This window comes from Mastomys coucha, unplaced genomic scaffold (genome assembly GCF_008632895.1).
Source record: "Mastomys coucha isolate ucsf_1 unplaced genomic scaffold, UCSF_Mcou_1 pScaffold23, whole genome shotgun sequence".
Lineage (NCBI taxonomy): Eukaryota > Metazoa > Chordata > Mammalia > Rodentia > Muridae > Mastomys > Mastomys coucha.
In genome coordinates, this window is record NW_022196906.1 from 48,351,800 (window position 1) to 48,365,098 (window position 13,299).

At 44.3% G+C, this 13,299-nt stretch overlaps 1 protein-coding gene and 1 long non-coding RNA gene across 2 annotated transcripts in view; one reads left to right on the top strand and one right to left on the bottom strand.

The window, feature by feature from the left end:
• Window positions 1–874, bottom strand: part of LOC116073135 — a 36,099-nt gene extending 35,225 nt beyond the window's left edge. Inside the window, exon 1 of the long non-coding RNA XR_004111686.1 lies at window positions 734–874. This is a non-coding gene — a long non-coding RNA (uncharacterized LOC116073135). The remainder of the gene's footprint in view (window positions 1–733) is intronic.
• Gldn (gliomedin) overlaps window positions 1–13,299 on the top strand; it is a 51,767-nt gene that overhangs the window by 9,942 nt on the left and 28,526 nt on the right. Inside the window, exon 2 of the mRNA XM_031344823.1 lies at window positions 10,706–10,757. Within this exon, the coding sequence (XP_031200683.1) occupies window positions 10,706–10,757 (52 nt within the window). The remainder of the gene's footprint in view (window positions 1–10,705; window positions 10,758–13,299) is intronic.

The window sequence follows — 13,299 nt, forward strand, 5'->3', positions numbered from 1 at the left end:
CCAGTTCTTTTAAAGACAGGCTCTCTCCCTGAACCAGAAGCTAGCTGTTCTGGCTAAGCTGGCAAGCTGGTAAGCATTAGGGATCCTTCTGCCGCCACTGCCCCTGCCCTGTACGATGCTGGAATTACAGGTTCACTGCTATGCCCAGCTTTTCGTAGGTGCTGAGGATCCAGATTCAGATTCTCACCTTTGTTCAACAGTCACGGCACCAACTGAGCCACCTCTCCAGCCCTGTTTAGTTTAGTTTAGTTTTTGAGTCAGGTCTCCTGTAACAAAGCTGGTCTCCAACTTAATAGCTGAGGGTGACTTTGAACTTTGGGATCCACCTGCTTCTGCCTCTGAAGTACTAGTGTTACAGACATGTGTCACCACATCTGTCTGAAAATAATTGTTTACGTATTAAAGTTGTGGGGTGTTTTTTCTTGTCACTATTCACTTAGACATGGTTTCAAGTATATAGAAATATATCCACACCTTATATGCAAATCCTGTGCCATCTTGCACAGAGACTCAAGCATCTGTGGATTTGGTGGCAGAAGGTCTGCAGACAGCATCTGTGGGACAGCTATATAAAATCGCCATGGTCATCTAAGGACATATGGGAAAAAATAGTGGGTTAGGACTGAGCATCTGGAGCCATGAGAATAGGGAAACGATGTTGACCAAATGAATGGCATGATGCCATGTGGACCTGTTCCCAAAGAGCTATTAAAAAGAACTTAGTAAAGCCTACCTCGGGGTTGGTCTAGTCTCATCTCTTTCCAGCCAAAGCAGCAGAGGCAGTAGGAGTAAGCCCGCTGAGCCTTCCAACCAGAGCAGAATACTGCCTTGTAGAACCCATTGAATCATCTCTTCTCATCTTTTCCCTGACCATTTCCAACTCAAAGCCATATACTAAAAAGGGCCTCTTCACCCCAGGGAGACAGCAAGCCCACCTGGAACCACACTACATCACAGGCTGAGGATGCTTGACAAGGGAATCTTTGTCAAAGGATGGGTTCTCAGCCCACAGATTCTCCCAGAGCCCTTGTCCCAAGATCTCTCTGTGATGAGCTTTAGCTCCCTGCTGTGATGTCACCCACCTCATGTACCCACCCATAATTTGAGAAATACAGAATCCTTCCTTCACTGTTAGGTCCTTATCCAAACTGTATGCCTAAATGACCCCTGAAGTATATAGGAACGAACACAGTGGACACGGAAGTCAAGTGGGTTTTCAGCTGGTAGCTGGGTAACCTTGGGCATCTTTGACTTCTCCAAGCCTCTGTGTTCTTATCTGTAATAACTGTCTCATGCAGTTTCTAGGAATTTTGAAGATAATATAAAAGCAGAACCTAGTATCGGAGTCAAGTCTTCAGTAAGTTTTCGTTTTAAATCCCTGGGCTGGGGATGAAATTCAGTGGTAGAGCTTGAGCTAAGCATGTGAAAAGCCCTATGCTCAGTTCAATTCCCAGGACCACAGACAAGCCAAAAAGAGGCACTACCTTAATCTATTGAGACGCTAGTAACAAAATACCAGAGACTGGGTTCTTTAAAACAACAGAAATTTACTTCTCACAGCCTGGAGTAATGGAGAAGTCTAGATTCTACAGGCCAGCATACTCAGTGTCTGGTAGACCATATTCCAGTTCATAGTTATGATTACATGGGGTAAAGTATACATGGGCTCTTAGGGCTATGGATGGAAAAAGCTGATTAGTCATAACATGGTACCTAATTACCGTATGGTAGGAAGATCTTATGTGGAGCACTTACAGGAAGTTCCATGTGAGGTCATCTTCCAGATAAGGTTAGGCATCTGTGTTTAGAGACACTCTCCAGATAAGGTCAGGCAAAGAAGGGGAAAGAAGCCCTGCTGAGAAAGAGAATCTTCCATTTTGCACCAAACTCAGAAGGCTAAACTTGGAAGGCTATCCAGACATGGTGGACTGTAACTTTAATAGCAGGGTCTTCAACACCCTCCAAAGACAGAAGTACTTTCTGAGTCCTCATTTTGGATCATTGCTGGATGTGGTAACACACACCTTTAATACCATCACTCAGAAGGCAGAGGCAGGCAGATCTCTGAGTTGGAGACAAAGCTTGTCTACAGAGTGAGTTTCCAGGGCATCCAGGGGCCATAGTGAGATTAGGTCTCACACGAAACAAAACACCCATTTTATTTTTATAAGGGCATTGCGTCACTCATGACGCTTTGCTTTTGTGTCCTCATTGCCCCCATGCTCACCTCACTGGTTCCTATCATTTCCTGATGCTAGCACGTTGCTTCAACGTAACAACTGGGAGGTGGGAGATGGGAAGCCAGCCATAGTGTTATGCAATTGTGAGCCCTCTTGCCCTGAGCTCTGAGCTTACTATCTGCTCCCAAATTCCTCCAGCATCCCAGGTGCCTGTGATCTACTTTTATCAGTGGCTACTTTGGGAAACTATGTGGCCTCAAGAAGCTTAGATTGCCATCAAAATAACCCATCTTCATGTCACTCACAGCACAACAGGGGACAGGGGGTATAGCTGAATGATGGATGTTTGCCTAGCATGCAAAAGGCCCTGGCTCCATTCCCCAGAAACACCCAAAATAAGCAAATAAATAAATAAATAAATAGCAAATCAGAATTAACCTTCATCTGGCAGCAAGACAGAAGTCTTCAAGGTGTAGGATTTCCTGGCTCCCCACCCTGCTGTATGACACAGTGACAGGTGGAATACTTCTGAAAGCCATTGTTATTTTTTTTCCTGTGTCTCTTCTACTGTTAGCTTCTGCTGGTTCCTATTACTGGCATTCAAAAACACCAAACAAACAAAAGAATTCATGCTTTCATTTTGAAAATTAAGAAAATCTGAAGGGGAGACAGAAAAGTAAGTACTTCTAAAAGAGGAGGGATAACTTCTTTCCTGGGGGGGGGTGTCTTGTGTACCCCAGGATATGGTTGGTTACCAAGGAGGGAGTCACCAGAATAGTAGTTATTGAAAGAACACACTTATGCAGTTTAAAAATTTTTTTCTAGGTCTAAGACATCTTTTTTTCTTCTACATTCCTCATGGCCCTCACCCCACCCCCACCATAAAAAAGAATCCTTGGCTAAATCTAGTTGACATTCAAGTTTAATTTACACGCATTTTTATCTGCAGACTAAAGGTCACATTGTGTGAAAGAAGCTGGAGCTTTTAGGTTGTGCTTCTGCCACCAAAAAAAGAGAGCATTTTTCAAGCTCATTAGTTGCTTTTATGTAGATCTCCGAGTTTTAACAGCTCTATGTCTTAAATAGATATAATTTACTTCTAGTTTAACTAAAGTTCAGGACACAATTTTCTTTACTGAAAGGTAAAGTTAAAACAAAAAGACCAGCTGAAGATCTTTCAAAAATGCAATTTGTGAAGTTTGTTCTGAGTGCAACAAAGTAGTCTCTTCATTTGCTACTGAAAAGTTTCATGTGTTCCTGAACTGCTGAGAGCTTTGAGAGCTTCCTTGGCTCTAGCCAAGACCCGGAGAGGACCAGGAGTGAGTTGTGGGTAACTGTGCCCAAGGTCCAATGCTGGGCAGGGGCTCTAAAACACTTGTACAATTTGTTGCTTACAGTAACTCCATAGTGATGGGCACAATCTAGAATTTTGCTCATTAGAAGAAGAAAAAAAAATGCCCTCTCCCTTTCGAGGACACTAGTAGAAAAATCTCTGAGTAAGAAGATTGTTAAAAGGAAATCTCTTATAGCCATGAGATAAGGATGGGACCCATGAGGAAAAGAGGTGCTCAGAGGCTGGACATGGAGCTGCTGGCAGAGTACACACTAGCCTGTGCTGTGTACCAAGGCTCTGGGTTTAAGCCTAACAATGAAAGAAATCACTGCTGTTATGGAAGAACAGTTTTATGAGTCTGGGCAAGAAGGAGGGGATATGCTTAAAGTGCAATTCTTGACTTGAGTGTCTAGGGACTGGACTGACAACAGTGAGAGAGAAGGACCCTGGCCAGGCACCCCCTAAACTGGAGACCTTGAGCAGGAGAAATGGAATCAAGGTTGACTGGCTAGGCTAGAAAAAAATTTAATTCCCACTATTGCGAATAAAGCCAGTGAGCAATTAGAAGCTGTTGGGATCCCTTTATCAGTGGAAGTCAGAGGATGGTTTTCTAGGAAGAGAGATGATGTGGTCAGAGGTGTGTAGATGGGCTCAAAGCAAGATGAAGGCTAGGGAGTTATTATATTAATCTAGGCAAGAAAAGACTTGTTTGTGGTCAGGATGGTAGCATTACAGTGGAGAGGAAAATCTACAGTCTAGAACTACGAAAAGGAACTTGGTGGCTAGGCAGAAGGAAAAGGAGTCCCTTCTCCAGATCTAGTCAGGGCTCTGAGGGCATCCAAGACAAATGAGAAAGAACAGAAGTGAACTGGTTCAGAAACGGGAGAATACTGGGCATGCTTGCCGACTGAATGTGACCTGCCAAGAAAGAGAAACCTGTATAAGAATGTATTCAGAAAAAGGAGGACACCTTAATTCTGAGAAGTCTCTTTTCCATGAGAAAAGATCTTTACAAATCTAAAAATTATCTCAGAAGAAGAGGGCATAACTGACAGGCATATGTCCCAGGTTTGATCCCCAGCACATACCACACAAAAAGCTAAATAAATATCAAACTGTGGGTTTCTATATGACCTAAACCTCCACTAAGAACATAATCACTGGGACTGGATGGTGCCTTCACACTGACCGCCAAGCTAGCTGTGTGACCTTCAGCAGGTCCTTCAGGCTCTGAAGCAGCGGTTCTCAACTGTGGGTCATGACCCCTTTGGAGGTCAAATGACCCTTACACAGGGGTCACATATCAGATATCCTGCATATCAGATATTTACATTATGATTCATAACAGTAGCAAAATTACAGTTCATGAAGTGACAACAAAATAATTTTATGGTTGGGAGTCACTACAACATGAGGAATTTTATTAAAGGGTCACCATTAGGAAGGTTGAGAACCGGTGCTCTAAAGAAGAAAAAAAAAAAACAGACATACATAAGCTGTAAGTAAACAGAAGGATTCAATTATATAACATGTAAGGACCAAAGGCGCTTCCTGGAACTCACTATACATATTTTTGTTGTCTCTTTATTTAAAAGGAAAGTAATTTTTAGCTTCACCCATCTCTTCTTCAATGTTCCCCTTTTAAGTAGATATGTTTCTGTCTTATACTGGTTTTCTCAGTAGTTTCTTTTTCTTCATTTTACAAAATTGTGTTGAGTAAGAACTCTAGATTGAAATTTCTGTGCGGAGGGGTGCACATGCTGTGTGTATGTATATAGCTTGGGAGCAGCATGCTTGTGAAGCGAGTGTGAGGCCCTGGATTCACCTCCTCCCCTACCATCCCCTACAACAGCCACACAAAACAAACAAAAGAAAACTGGAGTCTCACTTGCATTTTAAAAAAATAAATTATCTTATGTGCGTGAGCACACTATACACTGTCTTCAGACACACCAGAAGAGGGTTTCAGATCCCATCACAGATGGTTGTGAGCCTGGGACTTGAACTCAGGACCTCTGGAAGAGCAGTCAGTGCTCTTAACCACTGAGCCATCTCTCCCCCAGCACCCCCAGCATGCTTACATTGCTCTGGAGCACACAAGCCGACAGAGGGCCACAGCACCTGGGGACAGAGACAGGAAGAATCTGACTACTTCAAGTCCAGTCTGGGTGCTAAAGAAAGACTGCAGCATTCATAAAGAAATAAAGTCCTCAGTTTGGGCAAAAGACCATGCTCTGGGGTGTGACTCTCAGAACTCCAACAGCACCAATGTTACTTCCCGTAAGGAAAGCACGGTGTCAGTGGTGAGGGACACATTCCTTTCCACAGCTGAGCAAATATTTCTTGAATTTCCCTGTATTCGCGCACTGCTATTCCAGTCCAGATCAGGAAGAGCCATGCTGCGGAGCTGACTGACAGCCATCTACTGTCACTGTAAAGCTCACTGTAGACAGCTCTGGTTCGGGAGGAGGAGGATTCCCTTGGGTCCTTAGGGACCCCAGAAGAATAAAGGACAAGAAGATGAGCAGACCAGGCTTACCTGGGCCCTCAGAGTTGCACTGTTGAGCCTTAGGGCAGCTCCATCACATCAAATGGGGATTTCAAGAGCTTGTGATGAATATGGAAAACGGTTCACAGACTAAGGGACTTCATATCAAAAAAAAAAAAAAATCGCACAGTCTCAGTTTTATAACACTCCTACCACAGTTTTAAAATATAAACATTCTGACTCCCCTCACTCTCTTCAAAGAGTGAGAGTGTGTTTGTGTGCGTGTGTGCGAGTGTGTTGTGGGTGTCTGTATGCGTGCATGTGCATGCGTGTGTGTTTGTGTGTGCGCGCGCGTGTGTATGTCTTCTCCTTAAAGTGGCCTGAACTTGTAGTCCTCCTACCTCCGCCTCCCACCTGCAGATTACAGGTGAGCACCACCACACACAGCCACACATTCTCTTTGAAGGCAAGATGCTCTTTAAACTGGCTTATCTGCGACTGCTTTGTTTAATTTCGTGGCTCTTGCTGCCAAGGACAGAGTACTTTGTATTTACGTTTAAAGCTAGGTTTGGGGAGGAAGAAGTAAGGAAGGCTTCAGTTTTGGTTAGGTGCCTGCAGGTGGCTGGCCTCGAGTATCTTTTTTTTTTTTTTTTTTTAATTTTTAAACAAAGGCAAACTGGGTGTTCCTTTTGGGATTGCAAATTTTCTTCACACAGTGGCCAGGAGGAAGAGCCTGCCTTTCTAGACTGAGTCCAGATTATCTGACCACAACTTCAGACCTCTGGGTCATCTTTCATCGACTGTGGTTAGAACTGCCAGTAAGGAACTTTCTCAGAGTCTTTTGTCTCCAAGGAATCTGATAACGGCAGGCCAATTATCAGATGCTGGGAGCTTTTGTTAGGTCATTGACATGCTCATCAGAGTAATTTACACAATTAAGAATAGTCCTAAGGAACGGCTTTTGTCCTAGAAACATAGGACTAAGCTATGTTTATCATGTTTATCGGCTTTTTATTTTGGGGGTTGAGGCAGAATCTGATGTAGTCCAGGCTGTTGGGATTAGGGTGTGCTCCAGTCTGGTTTTGTACAGTTCTGGCAATAGAAACCAGGGTTCTTACAAAGTAGGCAAGTACTCTACCCACTGAGCTACATCTTCAGTCCCACCAGCCCCCAAATTGGCATTTAAACACTATTTCACTGAGCCAAGAGAAGGTATGCAGGGAGGTACCCTGGCAGGGCTCATTGTTGTGTTGCATGGCTATTATTTGCTTTTTTTTTTTAATCTAGCAGTACGTCAAAGCCACTTTTCTAGAAAGTATATTCTGACCCATCACATTGTTTTTGACATAATAGGTCATCAATATAAAACCTGTTATGTTAAGGTCGTTTGCTTCATCTTGCTACACAAACCATGTTGCAATGAAAAATTCCAGTCCAGAAATCCTTGTATACTTTTCCTACCAGGAACATGGGGTGACTAACTCCATACATAAACAACATAGCATTGATAATAGTGTTTCCAAGATAAAACACAAAACTGGTGAGGCCGCTGGAGTGCCGGCTCGGTCCTTTCACAGAGCTGGAGTGCCGGCTCCCCTTCCTTCAGGGGAGCCAACAAAAAGCCATTGGTGAGACAGTATGACTGGCCCAAGGCAATGGCCTCCAGAGGGCTGGGGAGCCTGGATGGAGACAGGGATGTAGACACAGCCTGCCTAACACCTCCCAGGGTAATGGCTTCGAAGGCCTCTTCCACTTCTACACCCTGAAGTCCTAAATCAAAACCCAAGAAGCCCTCTATACCAATATGACTCTGGAGTTTGGCAATCTAGGTTTTGTGACTTTTGATTCTTAATTTTTAGATTGTCATTGAAATTCTTAATCATTGTGATGGTGGGGTGTGTGTGGGGGGTGTTGGTGGGGGTCACTTCTGGCTTTATGACCTCACATTTTCATACAGAATGTTTCGTTTCAAATATAGAGTTATGGTGCCTAAGTTTATTAAGAGAATATTTCTGAGAAGATCAAAATAATTTCCTATAAAACATGTAAATTGACACTCAGCACATAAATGAAGCTAACAGGTCAGGAAATGAAAACTGCCTCCCCACAGTTTCCAGCTGTGCCTGTCCCAGACCAGTAATGAGTGTCAGGAAGAAAGGCTCATTTTCCCTATTGATGCTTGGCTGTGGCAAACCAGCCTCCGCTGTGATCCCCCAGGCAACAGATGAATCATTGTGAAGTCTTTTCTGGGCTGCTCAATGCGCAATTATATATTTTTTAAAGACAATAAATTTTTTCACGGTGTAGCTGATTACATTCATTTATAAAAGTAACTAAAATGCAGTGAATCCATGGGGGGGGGGGGCGTCTGGCCATGTTAAGATAATTATCAAAGCCTTTATAGAGTACAGTGGACCTAGAGTGGAGCCTCTTCCCCTCATCCCCACCCCCCAGCAGGCTGTGTGCCCTGAGTAGACAGGGGCACTATTAGAAATGAGCAGTGCCCAATACGCTTCAGTTCAGAGAGCTGTTGGGCAGTGGAGGCACCTGAGACATCCACAAGGTATTAGTTAGCATCTAGATCTTATCCTATGATAGAACACATCACCCCCACACCCAGCATCCACAGGGGATTTATTCTATGCCCCTTCTTAGATACCAAATTTATAAGATGCTCATATCCCTTTATATAAAATAGTGTAGCATTTGAATGTAACCTATGTGTGTCTTCTTGTCTACTTTAAGTCATCTCTAGATTCCTTATAATGCCTCAGACAGTATAAATTCTGTGCACATAATTGTGGTATCATTCAGAGAATGACAAATGAAGTCGGCACGTTTTCAGTGCAAAGCATGATTCTTTTCAGCCTGTAGTTGGCTGAATTTATGAGTGCAGATAAAAAGAACCTACTTGTATTCCTTGCACAGTTCAGTTTTACTACATTTGTGTAAATGTGTGATGTGCACTCGTTAGCCCACAAACCTCTTTCTATAGCACTCAAGAAATTTTGTTGGAACACACACACACACACACACACACACACACACACACACCAGGATGAGCTTCCCTCTGGATCCACTAACAAACGGATCCAACACAAGAAAGTAAATCACCTTTTCTTCAAGCCAAGAGATTTTGAGTTTTTTGTTTGTTTGTTTGTTTGTTTGTTTTTTACTTTTAATTATGTGTATCTATATCTGTCTGTGTGCATTCGAGCACCCAAGTCCAGAGGCCTCCAGAGCCTGAGGAAGAGTTTGGGTGCCCGAGATCTGAAGTTGCAGGCAGTAACTGAACTTTAGCCCTTCCAAGAACAGCAAATGCCCATAACCACTGAGCCTTCCTTCCAGATCAAAAAACTAAAAGTAATTGAAGTGAAGGTACAACCCATGAAGAAAAGATTAAATGGCATGTTGAGCTTAGTACAGTTTCTTCCACCTGGTTCTCCAACTCCATCTCATGTGATGTTCTCCCCACACACACCCATGGTATCTTAAACTTACCAGTATGGAATCATACTAAAGATCTTGTCCGTGCACCATTGCCCTACATAAACCAATGCATGTCCACCACTCTGTGTTTTATCCACATCTCAACCTGTGGACCTGAGATCATCACACTTGGTTCTGGGGAGCAGAGCAGAGAACGATAGGTCAGCCGTGCACGGAAGGGTGGACCTCAAGCTCAGCCCTTGTGGTAGTGATTGTGACCAAGAGTGTCCCATGGTCTGAGGAGCTCAGCCAGTGAGGAGTACTTTCCATGTACTGGGGGCTGAGTTAGCTCAGCCCTTCAGGCAGGTGGATGGATTACTAGCATGTTGAGAGTTTAAATACCTTCTACTGGTCACATAGCAAGGCTCGCATAGCAAGCTTTTCAGATGTTGGGAATCTGCTCATCACCAGAGTGTGAAAACTGGATTCCCAAGGGATCCCCTCTGTCTTCTCCGAAGCTGAAGGAAGCCACTTATATCAAATATACATGGGTCTTCTAAAGGTTTCTTCACAGTTTGAGGCTATCATAAGGACTGACTGTAGGGCCTCGTGCATGCCAGGCAAGTACTCTATCACTGACCAGGATCCTCAGCTCTTTAACTTTAGATATAGGGTCTCCATGCATTGACCAAACTGGCCTTGAACTCACTCTGTAGCCCAAACAAAGCCCTGAACTTGCCATCCTTTCACCTCGGCCTCTGGAAGGGCTGGGTGTGTCAGTATGCATGGCTCTTCAGGTTTTTGTGTGTGTTAGTTAGTTAGTTTGTTTGACATTATAATATAGTTACATAATTTCTCCCTTCTGTCTCCTTGTTCTAAGCCTCCCATGCACCCTCCTTGCTCTCTTTCATGGCTTTTATCTTCATCAGTTGTTATTACACAACCTATATGTATAAATATATATATATACACACACACAAATATCCCTATATCCACAAGTACACTCTGCTCGGTCTGTATGATGTTACTTACATGTATGTTTTGGGGCTCACCATTTGGAATCGGGCAGCTAGTCAGTGTCAGTGCGTTCTTCCCTGGGGAGGACCATTTCTCCTGCTCTCAGCATTCCCTGGTCATTTGTTTTTCTCACGCATGAGCAGATTGTCCTGAAGTTACTTAGTGCTTTTTCCCAGTTGTTTTCTGCTCATCTGAATAAAAGCACATCTTCCAAGCCCACTGTCTACTGTTTGCTATTAATCACCTCTCTCTTCCCAGATTCGGGTGATGGTAGACCTGTGCAACAGCACCCAGGGCATCTGTCTTACAGGTAGGTCCGTGCTGCTCCCCGGAGGGCCACGTGGAACACTGGGGCTAGCCAAAGAGTCGGGGCCCAAAAGCACACCTAAGGGCACTCTGTTACAAACATGCACCGTCTTTCTTTTACCAGATGTTTTTAATGGAGCTAAAACCAACTGTAATATGATTATGAGAGCATTATTTTCTGGTATTGTCACAGAAATGTAGTCATGGAAAATAGCGAGGACTTGAGAAATTAGAAATGTGTGTGACCCTAAGCGAGGGCCAAGGATGTTCTCTCACCCACAAGTTTTAAAGAGGAAAATGAAGAAGGGAAAAAGAAGTGCTTGGTAGAGCTGCCTTTCCTGAGAAGCACGGTGGAATTATTTCCCCGTATCAGATATTCAGCATAGTTAGACAGTGCTGGATGACTGTGCTGGGCAGTCACGAACTAATGTTTTCCTATTTCTATTCATTATCTTTGTGTCTGTGTATGATGTAGGGGTGGAGCATCAGAGGACAACTGTACAGAGTTGGTTCTGCCCTTCTGTCTTTATGTAGGTCCAAGGATCAAAATCAGAACATTGGGCTTGCACAGCAGGCACATTGTCTGCCGAGCCACTTTTATGAAGTATCTCTTGTGCTGTATTCCGTGTGCTAGGTTGGACTTAAAGGGTGGCTGTACACCTTACTCCCACTTCTCAGTGGCTCAGGGACACATGAAAAAGAACTAGCCGGGAGGTGTATCAAATCTTGGGTCAAGTAATGACTAATAGAAAGACGTGTGTGCGTGAGGGGTTTTGTGGTTTTTTGGGTTTTTGTTGTTGTTGTTGTTTTGTTTTGTTTTTTTGCTGTTTGTTTTGTTTTGAAGTAGGGGTGGGGTTAGTTTTGTTTGTTTTTAAGATAGGATCTTACTGCCGGGCAGTGGTGGCACACGCCTTTAATCCTAGCACTTGGGAGGCAGAGGCAGGCAGATTTCTGAGTTCGAGGCCAGCCTGATCACAGAGTGAGTTCCAGGACAGCCAGGGCTATACAGAGAAACCCTGTCTGGAAAGACAAAAAACAAAACAAAACAAAACAAAAAAAGATAAGATCTTACTATGCAGCCAGTTTAGCTTCAAATGTATGAAGCCTCTCTCCCCAGCCTTTCTGGGTACCGGAACATATGTGCCCAGTATGTTTTTCTGCATGTGAGCCTGACAGAAGCCTGCCCCTCACCTTTAAGGCAGGCAGATCCTGTGAAGCTTTGATTCAGAGCAGTCACCCTCACTATCCCCAAGCCCAGGGGTTCTCTGTCCTGTCCAGTAGAGCCTGACTCTGGATGCTCTATTCTGAGTTCTCCTGAGAAGGTCAGTCAGCATCCTGAGGAGAGAGGGAAATTAATCATGTTCTCATTAAAACAGAAATGGGGTGAGCAAACACTTCCGTGCACTCTGCAAGATGTCCACAAGACCTAGAGGACAAAAGCTTTTGCTAGGACTCTGAGGCTGCTGTCCCTAGGTACTGCTGTGAATACTTCAGCACCTCCCAGGGTAAAGCGGTCCCACACAGTCAGTACCTGGATGCCAGGAACCTAGCCGATTCCTAAGGCGTTTGCCTCAATTTCTCTCCACACTTGGGAGTGAGTTTGTCAAAAGGATGAACTTGTGGCTTACCTGGCTGAGGACATAAGGGCCGGAGCCTCTCCATTCCAAGCCTGACTCTCATCCCTTAAGTTGGCCTCAGAGAGAAAGGCTGTAATCCTGTGGCTTCCTGGGAAATGCTAATTGAGTTACTTAGGTGGCATTCAGCCCTCACAGGAAATGAAATATCTTCAGAAAGCCCAATCCTTTGTCCAGAAACTCTAGTGGTGTAAGCACCTCCCTCCTGTCTGTGGAAGTCCCTCTTCAGAGCTCGCACATGCGACAGTAATGAGTGCTACAGAAACGCTCAGAGGGATGGAGTGACGGGCACAAAAGCCTTGAGAGGCGCAGAAAAAGCTTCTTTCTGGTTTTTATAGAGACCTGAGAGGCAGGCTCACGGTGAATGCGCAGGATGGAGCTATTGAGACCACTTAGAGGAGGGTGAGGACGGGATGGGGAATGGTGGAAATGGGTTGAATAGGTAATTCTTTCTCACCTCAGGACACGCTTTCAAAAACCAACACTCTCTTCTCCCATGAAATTGAATCTCCTTTTATACAGAAGCTCTTCAATTAAAAACTTAAGTATGAAAAGTGTTAGTTGCAAAGCTTTGGGACAGACCATACTGTCTATTGTGGGGGTGGGGACAGACAATGAGCCTTGGTTCACAGAATACTGTGGATTCTGGGCGGGAGCATGATTTAGGTAGAGCTAGGTTCAAGCCCCAGAGAAAGGCCTAATTTCATAGTAGATTCATCTTTTTAAAAACTTCTTTTAAGTGTATGGAAGTTGGGGAGCAACTCCACGGGCAGAAAAACCATACCCCAGGGACCCCTTGCCTTGCCAGGGAGGAGAGAGAATCAGGATTGCAAGTGCCCAGGTTTCCTCAAACCTGTGAAGCTCTCTCTCTCCCTCCCTCCCTCCCTCCCTCTCTCCCTCCCTCCCTCTCTC